This window comes from Fusarium verticillioides, chromosome 2 (genome assembly GCF_000149555.1).
Source record: "Fusarium verticillioides 7600 chromosome 2, whole genome shotgun sequence".
Taxonomy (NCBI): Eukaryota; Fungi; Ascomycota; class Sordariomycetes; order Hypocreales; family Nectriaceae; genus Fusarium; species Fusarium verticillioides.
Genome location: NC_031676.1, coordinates 4,229,280 through 4,253,075, shown reverse-complemented (window position 1 = coordinate 4,253,075; position 23,796 = coordinate 4,229,280). Strand labels below are relative to the sequence as shown.

General features: G+C 49.8%; 13 protein-coding genes across 23 annotated transcripts; 7 read left to right on the top strand and 6 right to left on the bottom strand.

The window, feature by feature from the left end:
- Positions 1-12: 12 nt before the first annotated feature.
- Positions 13-2,286, top strand: FVEG_03596 (hypothetical protein; the record flags this gene model as incomplete). Its single annotated transcript, XM_018891204.1, has 1 exon — positions 13-2,286. One exon carries the CDS (start codon positions 13-15, stop codon positions 2,194-2,196), a length of 2,184 nt encoding a protein of 727 aa, XP_018747676.1. The 3' UTR covers positions 2,197-2,286.
- FVEG_15297 (hypothetical protein) lies at positions 2,156-3,943 on the bottom strand. 3 transcript variants are annotated; one of them, XM_018904421.1, is made up of 9 exons: positions 3,713-3,943; positions 3,619-3,662; positions 3,425-3,562; positions 3,299-3,368; positions 3,201-3,228; positions 3,140-3,152; positions 2,664-3,090; positions 2,530-2,614; positions 2,156-2,476 (listed from the first exon to the last, which is right to left on the bottom strand). In XM_018904421.1, exons 1-9 carry the CDS (start codon positions 3,854-3,856, stop codon positions 2,334-2,336), a joined length of 1,092 nt encoding a protein of 363 aa, XP_018747677.1. In that variant the 5' UTR covers positions 3,857-3,943; the 3' UTR covers positions 2,156-2,333. The 3 variants fall into 3 exon arrangements, with proteins under 3 accessions (XP_018747677.1, XP_018747679.1, XP_018747678.1); XM_018904423.1 differs by having other exon boundaries at positions 3,619-3,943; XM_018904422.1 differs by having other exon boundaries at positions 2,530-3,090; positions 3,713-3,925.
- A 199-nt stretch (positions 3,944-4,142) lies between these two features.
- FVEG_03599 (hypothetical protein) lies at positions 4,143-11,753 on the bottom strand. 8 transcript variants are annotated; one of them, XM_018891206.1, is made up of 5 exons: positions 10,328-11,753; positions 7,904-10,258; positions 7,207-7,855; positions 5,494-7,154; positions 4,143-5,428 (listed from the first exon to the last, which is right to left on the bottom strand). In XM_018891206.1, exons 2-5 carry the CDS (start codon positions 8,184-8,186, stop codon positions 4,497-4,499), a joined length of 3,525 nt encoding a protein of 1,174 aa, XP_018747681.1. In that variant the 5' UTR covers positions 8,187-10,258; positions 10,328-11,753; the 3' UTR covers positions 4,143-4,496. The 8 variants fall into 8 exon arrangements, with proteins under 8 accessions (XP_018747681.1, XP_018747685.1, XP_018747682.1 ...); XM_018891210.1 differs by having other exon boundaries at positions 7,207-7,837; XM_018891207.1 differs by having other exon boundaries at positions 7,904-9,508; positions 10,328-11,657.
- FVEG_03600 (hypothetical protein) lies at positions 8,467-10,230 on the top strand (the record flags this gene model as incomplete). The annotated part of the gene is made up of 2 exons (XM_018891213.1): positions 8,467-8,853; positions 8,902-10,230. The coding sequence occupies 2 exons, from the start codon at positions 8,467-8,469 to the stop codon at positions 10,228-10,230; spliced, it is 1,716 nt and encodes a 571-aa protein (XP_018747688.1).
- FVEG_03601 (hypothetical protein) lies at positions 10,456-10,989 on the top strand (the record flags this gene model as incomplete). Its single annotated transcript, XM_018891214.1, has 1 exon — positions 10,456-10,989. The coding sequence occupies one exon, from the start codon at positions 10,456-10,458 to the stop codon at positions 10,987-10,989; it is 534 nt and encodes a 177-aa protein (XP_018747689.1).
- Positions 11,754-12,374: 621 nt separating the features above from the next.
- FVEG_03602 (hypothetical protein) lies at positions 12,375-12,761 on the top strand (the record flags this gene model as incomplete). The annotated part of the gene is made up of 4 exons (XM_018891215.1): positions 12,375-12,394; positions 12,445-12,514; positions 12,564-12,631; positions 12,683-12,761. 4 exons carry the CDS (start codon positions 12,375-12,377, stop codon positions 12,759-12,761), a joined length of 237 nt encoding a protein of 78 aa, XP_018747690.1.
- Positions 12,762-13,123: 362 nt separating this feature from the next.
- FVEG_03603 (hypothetical protein) lies at positions 13,124-13,577 on the bottom strand (the record flags this gene model as incomplete). The annotated part of the gene is made up of 2 exons (XM_018891216.1): positions 13,124-13,199; positions 13,270-13,577. The coding sequence occupies 2 exons, from the start codon at positions 13,575-13,577 to the stop codon at positions 13,124-13,126; spliced, it is 384 nt and encodes a 127-aa protein (XP_018747691.1).
- An 896-nt stretch (positions 13,578-14,473) lies between these two features.
- FVEG_03604 (hypothetical protein) lies at positions 14,474-16,168 on the bottom strand (the record flags this gene model as incomplete). Its single annotated transcript, XM_018891217.1, has 1 exon — positions 14,474-16,168. One exon carries the CDS (start codon positions 16,166-16,168, stop codon positions 14,474-14,476), a length of 1,695 nt encoding a protein of 564 aa, XP_018747692.1.
- A 662-nt stretch (positions 16,169-16,830) lies between these two features.
- On the bottom strand, positions 16,831-17,241 carry FVEG_03605 (hypothetical protein; the record flags this gene model as incomplete). The annotated part of the gene is made up of 1 exon (XM_018891218.1): positions 16,831-17,241. One exon carries the CDS (start codon positions 17,239-17,241, stop codon positions 16,831-16,833), a length of 411 nt encoding a protein of 136 aa, XP_018747693.1.
- On the top strand, positions 16,852-17,800 carry FVEG_15298 (hypothetical protein). Its single transcript, XM_018904424.1, has one exon. It carries the CDS (start codon positions 17,272-17,274, stop codon positions 17,722-17,724), a length of 453 nt encoding a protein of 150 aa, XP_018747694.1. The 5' UTR covers positions 16,852-17,271; the 3' UTR covers positions 17,725-17,800.
- Positions 17,801-17,937: 137 nt separating this feature from the next.
- Positions 17,938-19,328, top strand: FVEG_03606 (hypothetical protein). The gene is made up of 2 exons (XM_018891219.1): positions 17,938-18,687; positions 18,958-19,328. The coding sequence occupies exons 1-2, from the start codon at positions 18,243-18,245 to the stop codon at positions 19,137-19,139; spliced, it is 627 nt and encodes a 208-aa protein (XP_018747695.1). The 5' UTR covers positions 17,938-18,242; the 3' UTR covers positions 19,140-19,328.
- Positions 19,329-19,815: 487 nt separating this feature from the next.
- Positions 19,816-23,690, bottom strand: FVEG_03608 (hypothetical protein). Of its 2 annotated transcripts, XM_018891222.1 has the most exons (4): positions 22,799-23,690; positions 22,606-22,728; positions 22,170-22,548; positions 19,816-22,117 (listed from the first exon to the last, which is right to left on the bottom strand). In XM_018891222.1, the coding sequence occupies exons 1-3, from the start codon at positions 22,949-22,951 to the stop codon at positions 22,231-22,233; spliced, it is 594 nt and encodes a 197-aa protein (XP_018747697.1). In that variant the 5' UTR covers positions 22,952-23,690; the 3' UTR covers positions 19,816-22,117; positions 22,170-22,230. The 2 variants fall into 2 exon arrangements, with proteins under 2 accessions (XP_018747697.1, XP_018747696.1); XM_018891221.1 differs by having other exon boundaries at positions 19,816-22,548.
- On the top strand, positions 20,014-22,207 carry FVEG_03607 (proline dehydrogenase). The gene has a single exon (XM_018891220.1). The coding sequence runs from the start codon at positions 20,542-20,544 to the stop codon at positions 21,988-21,990; it is 1,449 nt and encodes a 482-aa protein (XP_018747698.1). The 5' UTR covers positions 20,014-20,541; the 3' UTR covers positions 21,991-22,207.
- Positions 23,691-23,796: the final 106 nt, after the last annotated feature.

Genomic DNA, 23,796 nt, shown 5'->3' with positions numbered 1-23,796 from the left:
CGTTCTCCAAGAATGCGCTCCTCGTCGTGGACCACTCTCCGCAGAAGCAGTACATTTAGTACCAAGTACAAATATGAATCAACAGTTGACTCGACACATATTCGTCTAGTAAAAATCCGTCCGCGAACACGCAGCCTCTTATCGGAGAGGTTAAACATTGATGTGACCACTCATTCTCTGGATGAGGCACAGGCACTTGGTTACCATGCACTTTCCTATACCTGGGGTGCACCAGAGGGAGAAGACAAGCGCAAGGTCTGCGAGTCATGTATACTGGTGAACGGCAGTAGATTCTACGTCCAACCAAACTTACTCGGGGCGCTCAAGCGCTTTGAAGAGTTTGATTGGTATTTGTGGATCGACGCAATATGTATTGATCAGACCAACCAAAGGGAGCGCGAGATCCAGGTCGGTATCATGAGCGAGATTTACGGCATGGCAGCCCGAGTCGATATCTGGCTCGGTGATGGCGGAAGCGAGGCAGCTGAGGCTATTCGTCTGACACGGACACTTTCCAGCTTGGCTAAGGAGACACATGGAAGCGAAGTGAGCCTGGGAAAAAGCGAAATCGAAAGTTCAAGCCTTCCACCTATTCCTTCTGAAGCCTGGAAGCCCTTCGTTGGTCTTCTGGACCGGAATTGGTTCCGTAGAGCTTGGGTGATTCAAGAGACCGTCCTAGCTCGGCAGGCGTTTGTGTGGTTGGGAAATAGCGAATCCATCTCTTGGGAACAGCTCGCCTCAGCATTGATGATGATTCAAAAATTAGGCTGGTATCCCAACGCGACTCTGGCCATGGTCAGAGTGGAGCATATCTCATGGACGCCAGGACCCTACGCCATTCACTTCATCACCGTGATCAGGATGTCCCTCGAAAGCTTGAAAACCCCCCAAGATCACCCACAGATCTCTGTTATTGAGGATCTCACAGGCCCTGATAATTGGAAAACGACCGCCAGTTCTCACTTGGCTTACATGATGATGGTAGGCCACAAGTTCAAGGTAACGAATGCTCGTGATCGGGTTTATTCGTTACTGGGAATGGTCAATATTGCCGCGGGCCATATGGGACTTCCTCGATGCGATCTGGAAGTTAATTACGATGCTTCAGTTGCTGAGGTATTTACAGCCGCAACGGCTCACATCCTAAATCACTGTAATCACCTCGGTTTCATCTCCTTGGCTGGGATTGCAGAATTTCACAATGGCACACTGAATTTACCTTCAGAGGATTTACCCTCATGGGTGCCTAATTTCTCGAACGAGCCATCTGCTGCAAGAACTGCCCCTATCCTTTTCCCCTGGGCCAGAGGCAAAGTTCGAGTGGACGCAGCACGATACAACGAGATTGGTTCTCTGGGATTCAGCATTACTGGCTCGAGGCTCTCTGTACAGGCCCAGCGTATCGGACAGATCTCTCCATGGCCTTATCCATTCTACATGCTCGCTTACTACTTTCACGTCGAACCCTTTGCGGCCCTTCTGCTACGGTGCGGCAAGCGTTACAAAGTAACTGGAGAGCTCAGTATTGAAGCTTGTTGGCATACTTTCATTTTTGGCGCAAATATACACGATTCACTAGATGTCTCGGAGCTTGGTGCTTACTTCAAAGCCTGGCTATGCTACATCTTATTTCAATACTTGCGGGTCTGGGACACCTCCATGACAGTCGACCAACGACTTGCAATGTTGGAGCAATTGACAGACTTCCAGTCTCTTGTGGCCCAGGATGGGGGCGAAGCTTCCGATATGCTTCCAAGTATTGAATGGATCAAACAGATGCTGCAAAAGTTAGGTGCCTCTGATCCTCCAGACTCACAGCTGGCGTCAATATTTTCATTCATGGCGAGGACCTCCTCACTGGGGGGGTTTTCCGAGGAGTTTGACTCTGAGTGGACGTCTGTGGTGGCTAAGGAGCTTGCAGACACGTTCATACTGGCTGCTAAGTACGCGTCGATACTAGGAGTATATGCTGCTCAGCGTCGAGTTTTCCTGACAGACGAAGGGCATCTAGGACTGGCTTTCGCGTCTGCACTAGAAGGAGACAGTGTCTGGGTGGTTTCGGCTTGTCCGGTGCCGTTGGTTATGAGACCTCGAGCTGACGGTACTTTTCAACTGATCGGAGATAGCTACGTTCACGGAATCATGGAAGGCGAAGCGATAAAGGACAACAGCTGGGAGGAAATCACCATAACTTAGTGCATGATTCCAGATAGCATTTTCATAACAATAAATAGAGGACTTTTCTGTGTTTTTGATTTTACTAATCACAACACAGAAGTAATTGTCACAATCCCATGATATTGCATGGCTTTAAGATCGCCAGGATAGCTAGCCTACTTGTGACCGTACACGTAACGTACGGTCATGTAACTGTGCACCTTTGGGTTGCGTATCGCCTTACGCAAACTCATGAGAAACACTTGGTACTCATCTTTGGGCCATTGGCAAACGTCCTGCCACATCATAAGAGTGTAACCTATCAAGCGTGAGAATCCCATCAATAAGTTAGTCAAAGGTTGGTTGTCTTACCCTCCAAATCGTTCTCCAGCGTGGCCTTGACAAACCGCCCAACCTCTGCGAGTTTTGGATCCCTGGGCCAACCGCCAATCGGGAACTGCAAAATACCATTTTAGCCAACTGCAGTCAATTTTAGACAAACATACCTTGTAATCAACAGTCTCAATATCCTTGAATCCAGCCTCCTCAAAAGCCTTCTGTTGCAAATCGTGGACAAAGAAGGGATTGCCTAGAATCTTACTGCCGTCTTCAAAAAGCTTCTGGTAGGTTTTGAAAACAGGTTCCAGCTCAGTAGTTCCATCGTCGCTACGGAATGTGACATCGGCCTCGCCTGACTGGGCCCAGCCCCCGGGTGCACAGCATCGGTACGCCTCGCTAAAGAGACTATTCCAGTCTTTGATAGCACCAAAGAGATATCGGATATGAATGAAGCTGAAATAATCTTCCTTCCACGTCCAGGGTTGCGTGGCATCATCGATTTCAAAACGAAGATTCGGGGGTACCCATTGGGGCTGGCAAGGGGACAGATCTGTGCCAACTACTTCTGTCTTGGGATATCGGTCGCCAAATTCACTATTACATGTAAGCGCTGGCTATGCCCGGACTTTTTATAAAAGCATACATGGCCCAGATTCCTGCGAAGCTGTCAGTGAAGATCCAAAGGAGGCACGGATAGAACTCACCGCTTCCGGTACCAACATCTAGAACTCGCTACGAGAAAGGTTGTGGAAATCAGCATAAATACCTCCAAACAGCTTAAGACTGTAATAGAGTACCTCACCTGTATAGAATCGGTCTTGAGAGGGGCAAGAAACAGCTCACCGTCCAAGAGAAGCGTCAAGTAGTGGTGTCTGTTGCTCGGTTAACACCTCGTTGATACACCTTGAGGCATGGACGAAAGCCGCACGTTAAATCCATAGACTCGACTTGCTGATCATCATTGGGGAAGAAGTAATTCGCGGTGAATTTGTCACTGTGGTATGTGCGCCCTTGGCTGCGACGGTACTCTAGGATACTAGCAGAAACAGAGGCGGTTGAGCTCTCGCTGTGAGGACTGTCAGAAACATATATTCACTACGGAGTACTACGACGTTAACTAACGTATCAGTTCCGATGGAAGAGTCGGCATCGCCATGGGAATCATGCTGCTCGAATGAGTACTTTCCTCAATGTAAAGGGGGCTTAGAGGACGGACATCAGTATCGTCCGCAGGGCCAAGTTCGCGCTGAGCCGGTGGAGATCTCGATGGCGATTTCGAAGGAGACTTCGGATTGGCAGTGGCTGGTCCCGGCACTTCGGGTGCCGTTGTATCTCCTGCAGATTGGCTCGACATGATCATATTACAAATTTAAACCAAGATAACAGCAGAAGCAACACCATAAAATGAGGGGGAGAGCTTAAACGAAATGCATGTCTGAGATTTGAGGCCTTTTTCTAGCACTCACCTTCAAGCAGAGCAAGCATGACATGATATCATATCATATGACAAGGGGGTCCTCCCTCCCTGGTCGTTGTCGAAGCCGACCCACCGATTAGGATAACGGCCCGGGCGGCCCGGAGACCTGGCCAACTGTCAAAAGTCCGACTAACTACGATAAGATTGAGAGGCTATACGAGGCTTTATCTCTACGATAGTTCATATCATTGTCATCCTAATCTATAATCCGTTCAGTCTCTAATATCTAGCATTAGCACTTGGTCTTGATGGCACCAAGCCAACCAAGCTGTTACCCTTCCCTGAACACTAGAAGTAAGTTAACCTCGGCACCTAAAAAGGATATCATTACCATTTACTGGAGTTTTAAACACCCTCACTCGTATTCGTAACGTCTCACACGCTCTGGGGCGGTATCTGCGAGCCTTAGGGCTTCTGTGATCTCTTGAGCAGGCAGCATTTCTCATTGGCTCAACGCACGACTCTGAGACTTCGACATAGGCTATGAAGAGAGATCAAGAATCAAAGCAAAGCCTCCCCATAACTATGTTATCTGATAGCTATCTGTTCCTGTCATTGACACCACTCCAAGCCTTGTTAGAAGGTCGTCGACCATTGCCTCGATATGGCGTCTCTTTGCCATGATATCAGGCCTGCTAAGTTGTTCAATTCGCCTCAGTTTCTTTATGACATTCGAATGAATTCCATTGATAAGTCCGAGCCTTTCCTCTCCCTTTTGTGCAGAACCATTGTCTGAGATAATGGCTTTGTTGCATATCGGAATCCATCCCACTTCCAATTCGTTCTCCAACGCACACAAAGCCTTCCAAACCTTGGATTCGTTGCTGCTCATCGTGAGGTCGGGATCCGTAAAAGGTCCCACGGTGGCAGCGAGCTTGCTGGACGGATCGGAAGTGGATATCATGGCCGGATCATGGATGAATGGGCATTCGACTTCGTCCATGCAGTAACCATTGACCGAGAAGCTCGGGCACGATACTTGTTTCTTCTTGGGACCTTCGAGAGTTGAATTGGGCAGTTCCTCGTCACTGGCGCCTGTTGTTGGGAACAAAGGCCAGTCCTCGTAAAGGTTAGTTTTTAGGAACGAATCATCAACGTCTAGACTCAGAGTATCCTCCTCCGCACATGGTGTTCCACAATATCCACAACAGCGCCCGGGAATAACCCATATCTCTTTACCTTCCAAGGCACAGGTGGGGCATCTAACTCCAGGTGTAGAGCTTTTTACAACCTTGTGGTCGGCCTCTGTAGATGGTTGGATAGGTCCAGAAGCATAAGGGGCATCCAGTTTCTCGAGATCTGACTCAATTTCCGGGATTGGCGCTCCATGTATCGCATCCATAGAGCCCCCAAAGATAACAACTTGGCTGTAGCCCTCACAACGACGTTTAGATTTGATACAGTTATTGCATATCGGCTTTCCTTCGTCGCATTTTATTCGACGCTTGCGGCATGCTATTATCTGTATTAGTATTGCTGCTCTTAAGTCACACCTCCACCAGGCAGATCAATCGACTTACTTAAACATCCAGTCTTTGTCCTTTTGCGAACACCATTCCTTTTGCTATCTGTCTCTTCTCTTGGTTCACCCTGCGAGTTATAGCTTGCAGAAACCTTTTGATAGAAAGATTCCACCGTAGCTCTTTGTCGTAACTCCGAGGAGAACTCTGCTCGTCGTTCGTCACGTTCTACTTTTCCTTCGAATTCCATGTTCTCCTCAGTGCCACGCCCGTTATCCAGCACAGGATCATCACGAGCTGGACTGCTTAATGGGCTAGAGTTCCTGAACTGCGGCGCTTCGACTTTTATTGTATCGCCCCTTGATACACCGTAGTTTCTGATAGGCGTACCATCGATCAACAGTTTAACGTCTTTGCAAGAAAGTTCGACCAGATGTCTGAAGCTCTCAGGAACATACGCCATTCCCGCTGCGAGCTCTCTGATCTTGGACACTCGCAGCTTGCCATCTCTAATGTCATGCCGTGAAAACTTAAATGTGTATAAGGATTCCTTGTGTCTAAGGTGCAGAACGTCCACATTGGCAGGGTCGAAACTTTGTTTGTTCTCGATAGGAGCAATCATTTCGATGCGGCGGTGCGTTATTATAGGGTCTTCACTCCCTTGCTCAAAAGAATCATCTGCGGAGTCTATGTCCAAAGGTTTTCTAGGCTGCTCAATCGCCATATCCGTATCTGGATTTGATATTGAAGGCAGCTTGACATCATGTTTTTGCGAGCGGACATAGGTCCAACCGTGAACCTTCTCCATGTGTTGCTTGCAGTTCATTTCTCGTTTTGACTTGAAGGGACAAGGTTTAAACATACACTCATACCATTCAGGGGGGGTAGAATGTCTCGCACGGTAGTGGCGGTCCCTGTCTTTCTCTGTAACGTATCCATGCTGATAGTATGGACAGGTTGGAACTGGACACTTCCATGGGCGGGAGTGGGTCTTTTCGTGCTTGGTAAGATCGCAAGAGCGCATGAACTCCTTGTCGCAGCCGGGCTCGCGGCACTTCTTAGGAACTATCTCCTCGGGTGAAGGATTCTTGCCGCGAGCTTTGGAAGTAAGGCCTGAGCCATCGGAAAGTTCCTTTATGACAGCAACAGGAGCGAAGACTTCCCCTCGAGCGTATCGAATGCTTCGCTCAGATACGTCTATAGCCTCGCCTCCGCTCTCGTCAGAAAGACGGGTAACGTAAGAGCTGGCTTTCTGCAACTCGTCTCGGGACTCAGACTCCAGTCCGTCTTTTCCCTCAGACTCGGAATCAAGCTCGTCGTCCTTTTCATCAAATCCACCTGGGAGATGGGGCAATGCGAATAGAGCAAGATCTTCTTGGTGGCGACCAACATGCCGTTGGTATTGTTTAAATGAGGATTGTCTTTCTCCGCACAGGGGACAGTCTGCTGACTCGTTCTCTAACTTAGGCCTCTCGCACATAGTGGTAAGGCTGGCGAGATGAGTCAATTCCGTGGTTTCTGAATGCTTCTGCGCTAAATGGTGTTTCATGTCTTGCAAAGAGACAAATATCTCCTGGCATCCAAGCTTGCAGGTCCATGTCTTCCAATGGTATTTCATGACATGACCTGCCCACTGGTGACGTCTCTGGAAGTCTTGATCTGGGGCGGGACAACCCAGTTCGACGCAAATGTAAGGAAATAGGTCTGAGAATCCGTGTTTCCTGTGGGCAAAGGTTAGTAGCATCCAACTTCGCCAAGGGGAAAGAAACTAACTTCCAATGATTTCTCGATGAAACAGACACCATCATGAAACAAAATGGGCACTCGAAGGGCCCATTCTCGGCTTCCGCTGGAAGAGCAGGTATCTTCCGCCTCTCTGGATTCGCAGCTGATGTTGCCCAAGACGTCTGTGACCTTCCGGCATCCGATACATCATCCCCATCCTCCTCCAAGGAGATTGGTTGACTCACATTGAGCTTGTTTGGCAACGAAGAGGCTACTGTACTCTGCATTTGGTCCTGATCGTCGAGATCGAGCCCACTCGCCAGCTTGTCATGGTGCAGTTCTCTGTATTTGAAGTACTGCCTTCGTCGAGAAATTGCCTTCCCAAGTCTTTCGGCGATCGGCTTCGGGGCCTTAGAGAGCTTATTGCACACATGCTGGACGTCAAATGGCTCGTAGCCAGATGTATCGGTCAAGCAGGCTTTCTTGAAGCGATCGTGAGGAGAAGGGTTATGAATGGACACTGAGAGCCTGAACAGGCAGTTGATGTCTTCAACGATGGCAGCAAATATTTGGGAGAGTTCGGATGGCCCAGATGCGTCAACGCTTAATGGTTCATCGTCGGAGTCGTCATTCGGAAACTCCGCTGGCGATAGGTCTTGATCCCATGGTGTTAATTGCCCTGTGAGAATGTCATTGGCTATTGATGTCAGAGGGAATATTGAGCAGCTCAATCAAAGAGACTTACCATCCTTTAGAGACTCCTTCAAGTCCTCCAAGAGCTCAACCACCTGATCCCGGATATTTGACGCATCTCGAAGCCTGTGATCGAGCGAGCTTCTCCCTTTTTGATGAGCGCCGATGTTTCCACTCCAAACTTTGAATCTGCCCAGCTCGTTCTGCAGCTTCAAGAGTGATACATCGCTCTGAGCATCACTATCCGGGATGCCATTCTCCCATATGGTAGGAGAGCTGCAGAGACTATTGAACTCTTGGAGACAAGCCGAAACGTGATCAGCAATAGTGTTCATGGTTGTGCAAGGAATGAAGACAGTGCGCTGCTCCTCTCGTGATTCATCGACCCAGAAAATGTGGAAAGAATGTTGGAGTGGCAATCGCCCTCTGGTGACCCATGAGAAGGTGCTATCTGCAGGTGCTGTTGGTCAAGCCAAGTTCCAGCTGCACGTCAGCCGCAACCCCTCTTCTTTTCAACCCTTGATCAGCGCAGCTGGAAAAGACCAGCCTCAGAGCCTCAAAATCTTTTCCTTGCACTCTCGTCCCTCCATCACCGCCTCAAGAGATATCGTTCTGATGTCAGGCTTCGAGGTTGCGGGTATCGTGCTCGGTAGCATACCTATCGTGGTATCTGCACTACAATGCTACATGAACGGTCTTGGCACCCTGCAGAATTTCCGATCCTACAAACGAATCCTCAAGAGCCTCATCTTGACCCTCAAGACTGAACATGTCAATCTTCAGAACATATGCGAGAAACTCCTAACAGGAATTGCACCACAAACGCGCATCGAGGAAATGATACGAGATCCTTTTGGAGACCTTTGGAGAGAAGAAGAAATCCTCAATAAGCTGCGCCTGCGGCTCTGGTCATCGTTGCAGGTATTCGACGATCGCGTGCAGGACATGAGGGAAGCTATCGAGGAGATGATGGAGAAGCTCAATGTTGGGACAGACGGCAAGGTATGAATCTATGGTCAACATTGTGCGTGCCTCGGTTAATTGGAACAGGTTGAATGGGCTGAAAGCTCATCGATCAAAAAGCAGTTTAAGCGAGCAACATTCATCCTTCAAAAGTCAAATCATGAGGAGGTCTTGACGAGGATACGAGATGGTGTCTCAGCTCTTCAGCGCCTAGCAGTCCTCAACACGGATCTGGAATCACAAAGAAAGTCTCGATCGCAGGGGAGACTTAACAAGCTCGTCAACGGAATGTTGAGTGGTATATATCACGCACTACGGTCAACGATGACTTGCAAATGCTCTGGCTTGCACGATGTTGGCTTGAGGCTGACACCGCCATCACGGACCGTTGTTCCTGAGGATGATGATGATGATATTATCAAGGAGTTGCAGTTCCGCCTTGCAGTTTCGTACCTAACGGGATCACAAGTCAATATTTTAAAACAATGGAATGAAATTCTTTTGAAGAGCGGAGAGGATTCGAAGAAGACAACGGTTTCTTTCACATCACAAAGTACATCTACTTCGAGGAAGACAGTTGGGTTTTCTGTTCCCTCAACGACCTCTTCGACAAACAGCCAGCAATTGCAAACAGTTATCATCGAATCAGCCTTATCAAATCTCACATTCAACACTCTTAGAACAATGTCTGAGCCTATTTGTTCCAAACACATCAGCAATCTGTGTGAAGCAATGCAAACGATGGGGAAGAGAAAACAGGGCGAGAGATGTGAGCACATTCAACATTGCTACATGACCCAAACTCAGAAGTATGACGTCTACACACTAGAATGTCTGGGCAGTTGTGATGAATGGTCTCTGGTACCACTAAAAGAAGTGCTTCAAGATCCAGCGTTGCTCTACGGTGACAAGCTGCGTCTGGCTTGGATGATTGCCTGTGGTGTCTTGCAGATGCAAGGCACGCCTTGGGTTGCAGACATTCCAAGAAGTGAGGATATCTTCATTGCCCAAAAGGGTGGTGTTCATCAATTTCAGCATGTTTTTGTCCTCAGACACTTCCCTGAATATCCCAGGGTCAACGCAACAGCATCACCTACCAACCCGTTCATGCTTTATCTCGGGATCATCCTCCTCATCGAGCTCATTCTTGGCCAGTCAATAGCAACTCAAGATTCAGCTCAGAATCAGACACTGGAGCATGATTTACCGAGTTATATCCTTGACTACGAAGCCGCCAATAAACTTTTGGGAAGAGTCATGATGACCGGTGGCTCTGGATATTACAATGCGGTAGAGCGATGCTTACGATCGGACATGCAAATTGGGACAGCTGGAGGTTCGTGTTGTTCTCAAGGGGATGTGATTTCTGGAGTTCTTGATCCTCTTGAGCAGGATTTACGAAGACTGGTTGCATGAACAAAGTTCGCTTCGTCGACTCAAGCTTCTGTTGCGCGATGTTCAGTGGCCACATTGGGAGGGTTTGGTGGTTGTTAAAAGCATAACAGTGACTCACCTTTCGCCGGACTACAAATACCCACGTCCGCAATTCCTCAACGATTAACAAACCATTCGAGCGAAAAGCCAGTACGAACATCGCATTCGCAGACCTGCTGTCAGGCACCACACCCGCACTGACGAAATATGCCTTGCTTCATCTACATCAACGGCTACCCCGGTATCGGGAAGCTCACGATCGCGAAGGAGCTCCAGCAATTACTCCCAGACTCAAAGGTCTACCACAATCACCTCCTCATCGATCCCATCGACGCCCTCGTCGAGCGCTCATCTCCAGGCTACCATGAGATGCGAACGGGTCTACGGCGATACGTCCTGAACGAAATTGCGACGTCGGAATGTACAAAGGATAAAACGTGGATCTTTACGGATGCGCGAGAGGTAACCGCACCGGGGAGAATGGAGCGCCATAGATTACGAAGCTGCTGCGATAAAGAGAGCCGTTTCGTTCATATCGATCGTGCTGGAATGCGAGATTGGGGAGAACATAAGGCGAGCGATCAACCCAACGCGGGTTGCAAACATCGGTGCGAAGCTTACGGACGAGACGATTTTGAGGCCGATTCTGGAGAACGAGACAATCTATCGCTTCGGGAACGAGACCGAGTTGGTGCTGGATGTCACGAAATTGAGTTCGAAGGAAGCTGCTTTGCGGATTAAGGAGCATGTAGATCGGCTGGCTGCATGTCCGTGAGTCGCATGGTTGTCCTTCCTGCGCCCGCTTCACTCAGGTCGAGACAACAGAAAGCCAGGCGCAAATCAAAGCGTTTGGAAGAGCGGCATTTTGCGCCGAGATGCACTCAAGAAGACACCTCTCTCATCATGCGCAGAAGGCAGTCACTAAAGATAGCAACGATTGAGAAGCACCCAACGGGTCGTTAGCAAGAACCAACAGGCTGGCAACAGCATCCATCAATTGGCACAGATTTCGTCGGCGGCTGCATTTGTCGGGCACCGAAAGCGGCGCAAACCGGTAACTAAGCGATACAACGTAACATAACGGTCAAGTGTCTCGTCCAAGACACCAAAAGCTGAGACAAGCCCACGACTCAGCCGCACCCGAGAGCGAATATTTAGTGGCTAAACAACGCGCGTGGGAGGGAATCGGTCCCCGCGGCTTTGGACAGCTTCAATTCATTCGCGGTTGGTGTATTCGTAAATCGTGGCGGTACCTGCACCTACTGTAGGCGCGCGCGTTGATCGTACAGGGTTCGGGAATACAGCGGCAACTTGCAAGGAGTGTTTCATGACAAGACAGGACAAGAACGGGACAAAGTCGCAAGGCTAACATAACAGCCTGAGGATCAGCTCTTTATCAAGAATACGGTGAGGGCTCCGTAGCAATGGACAACTTATACGGAAGACCCTATGAAGAGCTGCGGCTCGTAATCTTGGTGATAGCGCTCTAACAAACTTGACTCGTGTTCCGTCAGGCAAATGCTAGTCTGCAATCTTCAAGCCCAACCTCTTACGCCAAGGGGACCCTTCATGCAGGAGTGAAGCTCAGCCATGGAGGACGCGCAATTGCCAAGCGCTGAACCCCTGCAACGTCAATTCGCAGTGGAGTGCCCAAGACCCTTAGCTGAGAAGGGCTCGGAGACTGCAATTAAACATTTTAGACTCTTAGAGTGAAAGAGGCTGTCAAAACCCAATATCATTTGCCGACTCGTAACGGAACGTGCCGGCATAACCGTCGCTAACTAGGAGTTAGTGTAGACAGCCAACAAGCAGTGTAAGAGTTAGTTGGTGTCAGTGAGTAAAGTGCCTGTTCAAGGTGCCAAGACTGCTGTACGGTTAAATCGGCCTTGGTGCGCGGGATTCCCGTTATTACGCCAAGGTCACAGCAAAGAGCCAAGAGGGATACAGATCATCTGGCGTCTCGTCTCGTCTGCAACTGCGCCCCCTGTGACCCTTTCCTTCCCGCTCCAGATGGAAAGCAAAACACATGGGGCCTAATAATATAACTTGACGCTCTCTCTTCCCGTCTCCTACTCTGCCATCCCATCTTACACATTTCACAAATTCCATAAACCACATCTGTCACAATGGATCCCAACCAACAATCGTAAGCTCTCGGTCACTCGCAAGAAGAAGGGAAAGCTAACGTCTGGACAGCTACTACCCTCCTCAGCAACCTCAGGGCTACCCTGCTCAAGGATACCCAAATCCTCAGGCCTACCCCCCCGTAAGTTTGAGGCTCAAGTAGAAGATCACCGGTTTCTGACGATGCGTAGATGCAGTACCAGCAAGCCCCTCCACCACCACAGCAAGAAGAGAAGAGCCACGGATGTCTATACACATGGTAAGCCTCTTTCACTCTACTACACTATCAACCAATACTAATAAACTACAGTCTCGCTACACTCTGCTGCTGCTGGCTCTGCGGCGAGACCTGCGAGTGTTGTCTTGAGTGCTTCGACTGCTGCTGTTAAACTCCACCAACAAACAACATCATAGCTTAATTCACGGATTCTAGCGTTGCATTTGTTCCAAAGTTCGGGAGAAAAGAAACGCATTCTCTTTTTTTTTTCTTTTGTCAACATCTTTTATCTCTAGCTACCCCATCATACGATAGTGTCAGTGTCAGCTACCAAATACCACCACCACATGCAATGATAGCCTGTTTTCACGTGTCTGTTTAATTGGGTGGGGTTCGCACTCTGCAACTCTGACAATTGACGTTTGTTACGCATTGGAAGTACCTATTACTAATTAATAAAGCGAAGTTTGTGATAGTGAAGGTGGAATGTAATACTCTTGGCTTTGCTCGTCTTTGATCTTGGTACAGTCGCATTCAGCGGGACATGATGTTGGCTTTGGCTTTATCGTCGATGAAGCAGTCAGATTTGGCTCTCTGCATGGTCTGCATGCTGCGTTGGTCAAGCATTGTGCGTATCTGAGCGTGTCAGCAATGAAACCCGACTGGTATTATCGACTTACTCATCGCTGTCCTTATCTTTTATCCTTGTGCAATCACACTCAACTGGACATTTTGCTGGATTGCCCGTTGTAGGCGTCGGTTCGTTGACGACGATTATCCTGACTAGGCCTGTTGAGATTGTCTCGGTGTAAGTGCCCGCCGGCATTGTTCTGTAGTCTGTCTGAGGACTCATCGCCCCGAGCATGTCGGTAGGTACACCATGATTGTCCCTTGGTATATTCGCATGGAGCGGCTCTTCATCTGGTCGCGGGATACCTTCTGCGACGCCCAGAAGCATCAGTACGCCAAGTCCTTGGAGAGACAGCATGGTTCAAGCAGTATCTCAATAAGTAGTTGTGTGAGTATGATCATGCGAATCTCAAAGTCCCAGCGGTTTGGTCCTGGGTTTATGTAGTCACCCTTCCCAATCACTTGATCTCACACAAGGGACAGTTGCTTTCGATCATACTCTACACACGATTCTGCGCAACGGACCTTCTTTCATGGTAGATAGCGCTGCTTCGCCGGATCTGGTAGAGTTGCTTGGTCGCTGGGCAACCTCAACGGTTGTATCACCACGGTGTTGATGCTACCGGCGTGGTAGACCACGCGCAATAGTCTTTTACATCATGGCACTACTGTGATTTGGTTCGTGTCAGCTGAAAGATGTGAATAAGTGTTTGTGATGGTGATATTGTGTTTGTATACTTCATGGTATTGGTAAGCAAGGGAAGTTCATGATGATGGGCGTGCTCAGAAGCATCTCAACACTCTCTGCATCGTGGAGAACTCAGAGCCTCATACATATTGTGTATATTCACCGTAGCAAACATCAAATGCCACCGTTGAAGACGGGGTCTCATGCCCAGAACCTCAAACAGCAGCCATATTCGCTTCAGCCTCAACACCAAGACTTCACCACATCAACACCGTTCCTTTTATCGTACAACCTCGCCGCGCGGCCCTGATCTCTGTCCAACACCGTTACCATCAGTACCACGCCCATCACCACACCTTATACAACAACCCTAATCCTATTCCAGCCCTGGGCTTCGCAATATCTACTCAACTCAGCTCCCCATCGCGAAAATGTCTCGGCCCAACACCGTTACAAACCACCATAATTCACCGAACGGCAATCCCAAGCGAAACAAAAAACATAACGCTTTGTATTCTATAAGGAAATTTCCACTACTCAAACATCGTTTATCCAAATACTCTTTTTTACTTCTTCTTATCACTGACACTTTGTTTCCGTCGCAGCACAAAATCCTTCATCCGTGACACGCCCCTCCAAAACGGCCCGTCCACATCTACACCATAAGCCTCCATCACAGAGAGCACGGCGTACGACTGCATCCACACCAGCACGCAGAAGTCAAAGATGTGCACGAACCACCAGAAGTGCTGGCTTCCCAGCGGACACGTGGCGTACTCATACTTCCACTCCCAGGACTCCAGGTCGAACCAGAGACTCAGCAGACCGGCGTTCCCGCCAAAATCGCCCATCATGCTGCGGACTGTGATCTCGCGTCGGCCCGGTATGCCATCGGTGCCTGGGATCTTGAGATCTTGTGCGTCGGACCAGGTTTTCACTTCCCACTGGCGCTGGGAGGGGTCTGTGCCGTTTGTCTGGTTGATGTAGTGGTACGTGTCGCAGCCGGCGTGATCGTGGCCGTTGAGCATTAGACCTGCGCGGCCGTAGCCACCGCCTGGGGCTGTCCTCTTTGAGCTCATGCCCCAGATTCCTTCCAGGAAACCCCGACTGGCGTCGGAGCTGAGCTGGTTTTGCTCCTTGAGACCTCCGCCATCTGCTGCAGTGTGGAAGTCGAAGAAAGGAGCATCAACACAGATGCCTGCCGGTTTATACATCGGGATATGCGTGAGGATCAGAGTGAATTGACCCTCGTACTGAACAGAACCTGCGGTCGAAATGACGTTGTTGATGAAGCCGTATGTCGCATCCTGTAAAGGAAGAGACTTCGCCGGTGTATCAAGGTTCATATCGTTGACAGCAACGATGCGAAGCTCGGGGATGACTCGTTTCGACTCGGGGTTCGAATCAGAGTACATCGTAGCTATCACCTCGGGATCTGTAATGGGCAGTTCGAACCGCAGCTCATAGTTCGCCTTTCCAAAAACTCGTTCAAAGCGCTCCAATCGCTCCTCGGTCAAATCTCCAGCGTATCCAATATCGTGGTTTCCTGCCACGTTGAGCATTCTCTTTTTCCAAAGCTTTGCTTCATCGCTACCATCCAAAACACCAGAAATATTGTAATCGTTGGTCGGGTTTTGCGCCAACTCGTCGGACAATCTCTCGGTTCCCTTGAACACGCGGTTCCAGAATCGTCGGCCTCGCTTCTCAAACTCCTTGTCGTCGATCCATTGACTACCGACAAGATCGCCCAGGACCGAAACATGGGTAGGGTTGGACCACCAATTTACTTGGCGGTAGATATGTGCCAGGTAGAAATCGTTGCCCCAAAGATCAAACCTCTTGCGCTGCGACATGAGGTAGTAGGGGAGATCCTCCATGATGATATCGACAATATCGTGTATTATCTTTCGCACTCGCTCGCGGAAGCACCAGTGACTCGTCTGGAACGTAATATGCTTGAAAGCACTCTGCACATGGGGGAAAGTGCCCAGGTAGTTTGTAATGATCGAGGTATCGCCTTCTAGCTGAGGATCTCCCAGCGCCAGGAGTCGGAAAGGCGCAAGCTTAGCATGATCGTCCGCTGTCGGCTTCGAAGGCCAGTGAAACTTCTTGGTCAAGTCATAAGCCTCTTGACTATCTCTCGACTCAACGGGGAATGCGCATCCCTGGACGATGGGAAAGATGTAGAGGTAGATTGTGAATGCTATCGAAAGCGGCACCAGTAGGCCCAGGCCATGGCGGAGAAAAGCCACGACTTTCATGTAGTCAACCTCATGCGCAAGCCACGTCGGTGATGTTTTTGGAGAGGCCAACGAGGCGTTGTTGGGAGCGGCGCAACAGTTTTGGTCGTAGAAAGGAGAGTTGGTGTTGGTCCCTGGTTTAAGGTACCATACCCCTGGACAATTGACGACACGTGAAGTTTAAATGGCTTAGTCATGCTACTTGGACCCCTTTTTCAGGGAGAGCGACGCCGCATCATTGATTCAGCGAGTCATATAAGACGGAATTGAAACAAAGGCGAGTTTCTCTATTCTTAAAAATATGCTTGATTTTGTTAGTTGACTGTCTCTGCTCTGGCGTCGTGATATTTCAATCAATGCGACCCAGAGGTTTTGGCCTGCAATGCTACCTACCCTGATGATCTTTACCCAAGCTCAGCTCATCCTTGTTGGTCGTCATATAAAGCGTTCAATTGGGTATCTGCTTTAATATTCCTTTTCAAAATTTCTCGGTAGTTCCGTAGGCCCAGAAAGGCATCGTACAACTATGTTTCTTCGATAAGAGCCCATGGTGTCGTCCTCAGGCTTGTTCTCGACGATACCCTCGTATCGTGGGTGTATTGTATCCTCATTATCAAGGGGAAACAGCATGACGTCGCAGAAATGTATCTGAAATCAGATGAATTCCAAGATTCGTCTCTGGATTATTCCTCGTAAAGCTCCTCGTCCTCCTTTGGCCACTCCACCTCAAACTCGGGCTTATCACCCTCGTCATCCAGCACCGCAAACGCAAGAAGACTATTATTCTTCAGTCCCAATGCTGTCGGTGTCTTCTCTCCATCACCCGTCTTGAGTTTGACCCATCCGCTCGAGGGGTCATTCGGCGTCTTCAATGCGCCAAACGCAAGGATCGAGTCTGCATCGTATGTAGTCTTCTCGGAAGAGTCAAATGACTTGGTAAGCCCATCAGGGTATCGTTCGATCAGAACATTGAGGAGCTCAGTGGCGGCACTGGAGAAGGGGGCGAGGGCGTCGATAAAGAGGTAAATGGTATGGATGCCGTGCTTGAAGCGTACCGAGATGTTTGCGTCGTCGACGTCAGTCTGAGGTATCATTAGCATTGAGGCACATCATAGGAGGGTGATATGTGTAGTACCATTGTGTCGATCTTGATACGAATGTTTGGGGAAGACGTCAGGGTTCAAAGCTGCCTCGCTTTGTGCTTCATGAGGGGCATTGAGATTCAGATTGGTGGGGGCCGACCGCGGCGCAGCTCAGCGCGACATCACGTGAGGGCGCGTAGAGAGGGACACAGGCAGGATTTGAACGCTGTCACTGCATTAAGATGTATGGATATCCTGGCTAAAGATGGAGGGAAGAAACGCTGTCCTATAAGAACTAAATTATCGATACGTCATCTTGAAGGATTTGTGACAGCTCGGCAGCAAGATCCAGGAACGAGAGCAAGGCATGAAGTGACAGCTTCCAGAAGCCGAATGCTACCCTGGAACATGCACTGGAAATGCCCGGATGTCAAAAGAATCATCTGGCCGACCATAGGGCGTACGCTGCCATTGACCGAGGAAACAAGTAACTGAAATTCAATCCTAGTCGACTCCGTGAAAAAGAACTTGGAGTATTGAAACTGGCCATTTGAATTCCCAAGCATTTTAAATAGGTGGAAAAAGTTACATTTCGAGCTTCATGTGAAGGAAGATAGACCGTGCGTGAATACTGTACTAATGCATGAGCGCACTGTCCATCATGAGATGAGCCTCAAGTTCGCATCAGGCAAGCATCGAAGCGAAGTCGTTTCAATTACATATTCAAATCTCACGTTCCAAGAACGTATCTCTATCGGGCCTTCGCCTGTCATCTTTTTATTACCAACTCCAACTCCAAGGGCAACCCCTCTTCTTCATTACCGACTCCAAGCGGCGCCAAAAAAGCAGCATCCACCGCCGGGATTGCAAACTCCGGCTGGTCTTTCGTTCTCCGCATCCCACCACCGAGACGAGACTCCACTAGCCGCAGAGCCTCGCGACAATCTCGGCCTTCTCTGAAAACAGCAGCAACAGCCTAGAAACAAGATATTCCCAGTCCAGTTTTCACCACAATGGCCGCCGCTCCGTCGCCGCCGTCACCCCGGCCTGGCGCACCAATGCCAATGCCCTCAGATCTAACATTCCCCCAGGACACGAACCCGCGCCTGTCCATCGCGACGCCATTGCGGCTCATGCTGGGAACAATCTCGTCAGCAGTCGTGGGCTTCTCGCTCGGTGCGACGCAGGGCGGACAGATGGCGCAGCTGCGGTTCCGGGCGGAGCATGCGCACAAGATGCCCGACACGACGACAGGTTGGTATTTCTACCACAAGAGCAAGAATTACCACGCCATGCAGGGCGGCATACGAGAGGGCTTCCGCATGGGTCTCAAGACGGGCTTCTGGAGCTTCCTGGCCTTGTCGCTTGAGAGCACGGTCGATCGATATCGCGGGGCGAGCGACATGTTTTCTACGACGATAGCTACGCTTACAGTCGCCGGCGCGTTTTCTCTTTGGCGTAAGTGGTCAATTCTTTTCTCTCCCTCTCTTTAGGTTATCTGTTTAGACCTCGGCTTGACTAAGGGAAATGGTATTGCGCAAAACCCCATATGGGGAATGCATGGCGTTTTGGGAGCTTTGATGATGGAAAGCGACGGGTAGATATTGCAAGCATTGCATGATGTGGAGCAAGGGTTTTTTTCTTTTACATTACATTTGCTTTGCTCTGCTTTGCAGGCGGCGGAAAGAGATGAGCTAACAAGCGCCGATATTCGGCGTGTGCATCTAGATCGCCTGTCACTCACAACCGCCGCCCGGACCGCGCGATATGGGTTGTTGTTTGGCCTTGCGTACGGTGGGATTCAAGATGTGCTTGGCTTAGCCCGAGGCAGACCGATCGGGTATGTCGAGTTCTTGCGAGGTCGGAGATCAAAGACAAGGCAAGAAGATGATGCTCGTCCAGCATTGTGAGGTAATTGGGTTCTTCTATGTACAATATATAAAATGTAGATATATCACGACTTGGTCAATGGTTCATAAACTCATTATCGCACTGACCAGAGAGACCAGCACAGGGGAATAAACATCCATTGGCGCATGGAAGATCAATTCAGAGATAAAAAATATGCTAGTGTCGTTTTGTTATCGGGGCCCTCCGAGTTTAGGACTCTCTAGGTAAACGCCTCTCCCGTAGACCAGCCCAGGGCCAGCGGCTTTGGTCGGTCATTTATGGAGACATCATCGATAAGCAAACGCTGCAGAAGGCTTCTAGCGAGATCGAACATTTTTTCTCTCTCGGCCATTGAGATACGGTAGCAGAGCCCCATTCGTCATTCCGTAGAAGGATTGGGTGTCGGCATATCTTATCCATATCGCCTTATCTACATAAAGTACCGAATGGCATACAACACATCATCGTCAGCCCCCTTGCACATCATTGACCAACAATGGAAGTTGGCTGTGAAAGTTATAGACACGGACACATCGTCATCAAAACAAGTCACAAGACGTCTCAGGTCTCAGCACAAGCCAACCCAACACTGACTGTCAGTCTCAAAGCAGTTAAGAGAATGCTGGTGATGCATCTCCAAGGTTTCCCCACAATGCCCCGTGCTTGCTAGCTTTGCCAGTGTCACCAATTACATAACACGTATTTACTGGGATCGCGGCCTGTTGCGGCAATCACTGAATCCCAAACCAAATCCCCAGCTTCAACTAGGCAATCTCCCCAATTATCGTGGACTTGCACCCCCCACGCCCCTCAACGGCTACATTCGGCCATCATGGTGATGCTGAAGCTAAAATGAGCCACGTGACGGCTGATAAGCTCCGTACAGCTGGGTCCCTTTTCTTTTTTCCCCTTCGCCTGCAGTCCATTCTGGTAGTCACGGGCCGGTCTGGCTCGGCCTCTGCGGAGGACCGGGGGGCATAGCGTAAACATGACCATGAATGACTAGCTCAACTGGAGCAAGCTGGAGATCAATGGCAAAGAATTTGTTCTTTTTCTGCTGTGGAATGGGGGAAGGCTAGACAAACAGGGCAAGGGAGATATGGATTATCATTATCGGGCTGGAGATAGCGCCACCTCCCTCACACGCCCCAGCCCAGGCACAGACCAGAGTCACCAAGCACCGCACTCAACCGACACTGATAGTCACTGCCTGAGATAGATATATTAAGCTCTCTGCCACCCGTTGCCCATTCCACAAACCGAACCAGATAGAATCTAACTTGACTTATCTTGCATCATCGCTCCGTAAACCTAACACCAACATCAACACAATCACCATCTGGATCCCTCCATACTGATCCAGCATCTCCATCCAACTACCAACTTAGGACCTTCATCTCAACACCACACACATCTCATATAATGAGCTCGGCCCTTCGGCGAGGGACTGCCCAGCCCCTTCGCTGGGCGACTGCTTCCAACGCCATCACCATCAACACACTCCGACCATGCCTCACCATCACAAAGACCAACATGGTCGCCCGCCGTCACATCCACTCCTCTGAGCGACGCACAAACACCATCGTCGAGCAGCAGCAGATCCCCGATCCTCTTCCTCCCATCGCCCCCAGCAAGGCGCCTCTCTCCGTTCTCCCTCTCATCATGATTCTCCGATCTCTCGCCACCATGACCGTCTCCTCCTCGCCTCTGCTCCTACCTCCCTCTCTGCACGTCATGGGTATTCTGGCCAACACCACCAACCCTCTGCTCAACCCCGACAAGAACCCGCTTCTGCGATATTTCCTCAAGAAGACCTTTTACGCTCAGTTCTGCGCGGGTGAGAAGTCACCCGAGATCAAGAAGACTATCGATGGACTCAAGAACATTGGTTTCACTGGTGTTATTCTGAACTACGCCAAGGAGGTTGTCCTCACCAAAGATGAGGGCGAGGGTCTGAAGAACGGTGCCATGGAGACCGACGAGTGCATTCAGAACGAGATTCTTCCCTGGGCTCGAGGCACTCTCGAGACTGTCCGACTTGCTGAGCCTGGTGACTTTGTCGCCCTCAAGTTTACTGGAGCCGGAAGCATCGCTCTCTACCAGCTCAAGGACCGTCTTCCTCCCAGCCCCGCCATGTACAAGGCCATCGACTCCATTTGCCAGCTTGCCCACGAGCGAGGTGTCCGCCTCCTCTTCGACGCCGAGCAGGACATGCTCCAGGACGGCATTGACGACTGGACTCTCGAGTTCACCCGCAAGTACAACAAGGGACTTGGCGAGGCTGTTATCTTCGGTACCTACCAAGCCTACAAGAAGAAGTGCCCCGAGGTTCTTTCCAACCACCTGAAACTCGCTCAAGTCGAGAACTTTGCTCTCGGTGTCAAGCTTGTCCGTGGCGCTTATCTCAACTCTGACCCCCGCGAGCTCTTCCACGACACCAAGGAGGAGACCGACGCCTGCTTCGACTCCCTCGCTGCCAGCGTCCTCACCCGCGAGTGGAACATTGACGTCAAGGGTTCCGGCGAGTACCCCGCTGCCAGCCTTGTCGTCGCCTCTCACAACGCCGAGTCCGTGCGACGAAGCCGCGCCATCATGGAGGCCGGCCGAGCCAAGTCCGACATTGCTTTTGCTCAACTCCAGGGCATGGCTGACGAGGTCAGCTGCGAGCTCGTCGAGGCTGGCCAGTCTGACAAGACCAAGAGTCTGCCCGCCTACAAGTACCTCGTCTGGGGAACCACTGGCGAGTGCATGAAGTACCTCCTGCGACGCGCACACGAAAACAAGGACGCCGTTCAACGAACCAGGGGCAGCCGGGATGCTCTCTGGGCCGAGCTTGTCCGACGATGCAAGAGCGCCGTCGGCTTGGCTTAAAGAAGTAAAAAATTGAACAAAAACTAAAAAAGGGAAGAGGGAAGAGGGAAGAGAAAAGAACTTGATATCAATGTCTTTATGTTTCTTTTGTTTTGCATCATGGGTAGCGATCAGGAGTCCAGGGCGTCTAGCATCTCAATATCCGAGATAGATCAAGCATAGATGAAGAAATGACTTACGTTTTAGTCTCTAACGATGATTATATGATTGACTGTGAAGCTTTTGACTTGGTATTGTGCTTCAGACGCCCCTTAGAGCCATTGCGCCAATGACGAGTGACTCCATCTCCTTCTGTTTGACCGTTTCATCCTTAATATCGTCCAACCACTTGAGTCCGTTCAACTTGTAGTACTTGCGCACCTTTGGTACGTCAGTGGTGGTGGAGATTTGGTCATCTGTGATGGATAAAGCCTCTCCCTCAACATTGGCCTTGAGATGCTCCCAGATCTGGTCATGCGTCAAGGGCTCAGCACCATCCTCTCCAGGGAATGTGACCTTGACAACGATGAGGTCCTTCGTAGAAGGAGAGATACCATATCGACGATAGGCATCAGCAATCTGAGCATGGACTGTCAGCCTCAAACGAAGACATGTCGGAATAAGGGGTCATATTACGTTATTAGAAGAACTCATGGCACAGACAATCTCGGAGTGAACGTTTGGAGTCCTGAGAGCGCCATTCACAGCCGTCGACGTAGCCTTGAAGACAGCGGATAATAATTGAAGCCGCGAGACAACCTGGTGATGATGGTCTGTATTAATGGAAAATGCCCTATACCCAAGTCGGGTACTCCGTGGCGGAACTCACCACTGAGGCATCGATGAAGGCGTACTCGAACTGAGGGTTCCGAGCGAGCAGCTGCTGGTGCAAAAAGGCCGAATTCTGTACGTCACGGAACAGGGCAACGTAGACCTTGTGCGAGTTTGGCAGGTGTTCGAGAGATACTATTTCGAGAGCCATTGTTGCTTTTGCTTTTGCTTTGCTCTGCTGACCAGGGCCTGGAAGCCGATAGAGCCGTTGTAGTTGGCTTGGCAGTGAGCTCTTGGCAGTTTGGATTCAGGAAGGCAGCACAAAATTTCGCTTAAGGAGAATCTGCTGATTTTCGTAACTTAATTTTCTCTTAGGATAAGGTAGTGCGTAACGTTGTGATGGTGGTTTGAGCAGTTTCGATCTTGGGTTTAGTTTAGTGTGGAGGGGTAAAAAAGAGTGAGATCTAGAGATGGGCTGTGCAATTGGTAGCCCGCGGACAGCGGGGCACGTCAATTGAAGTCACTGGAAGTCAAGGGTCATCACATGTTTGTTATACTGTGTTTGTACTGTATATTCAATCTCATGTGAGCTTCCATTGTCTTTGACACTACGATAACTCAATTTTGATGTTGTAACACATCACGAAGTGAGGAGAAGCCCGACCTCAGTATTCCACATACAGAGCATGTTGGGATAGTATCCGTGACCATTCATCAATTCCAATGGCTAAACGTTTTCCACGTTATTCAGTAACAAAGTCAAGGCTCAATCGCCTCATCCGTTTCACCCACATTGTTCAAATGATCGTGGCCATTTCTCGCCGTTGAGTTCTCGTAATATCTCCGATACAAGGCCGGCGCCACCATCATCAAGGTTGGCAGACATATGCCGTCCGTAGCGGGAGCGGGATCATCAACATCTTGGCTGCCAGTGAAGGCTGAAAGCATCGAACCTGATCAGCAAGGCACCGACATACATAACCAGAAAGTCAATCAAAAGAACCACTAAGATTGTTTAAACAGGTCTGGCCTGGCCTGGTCTTGGCTCTTCGGTAC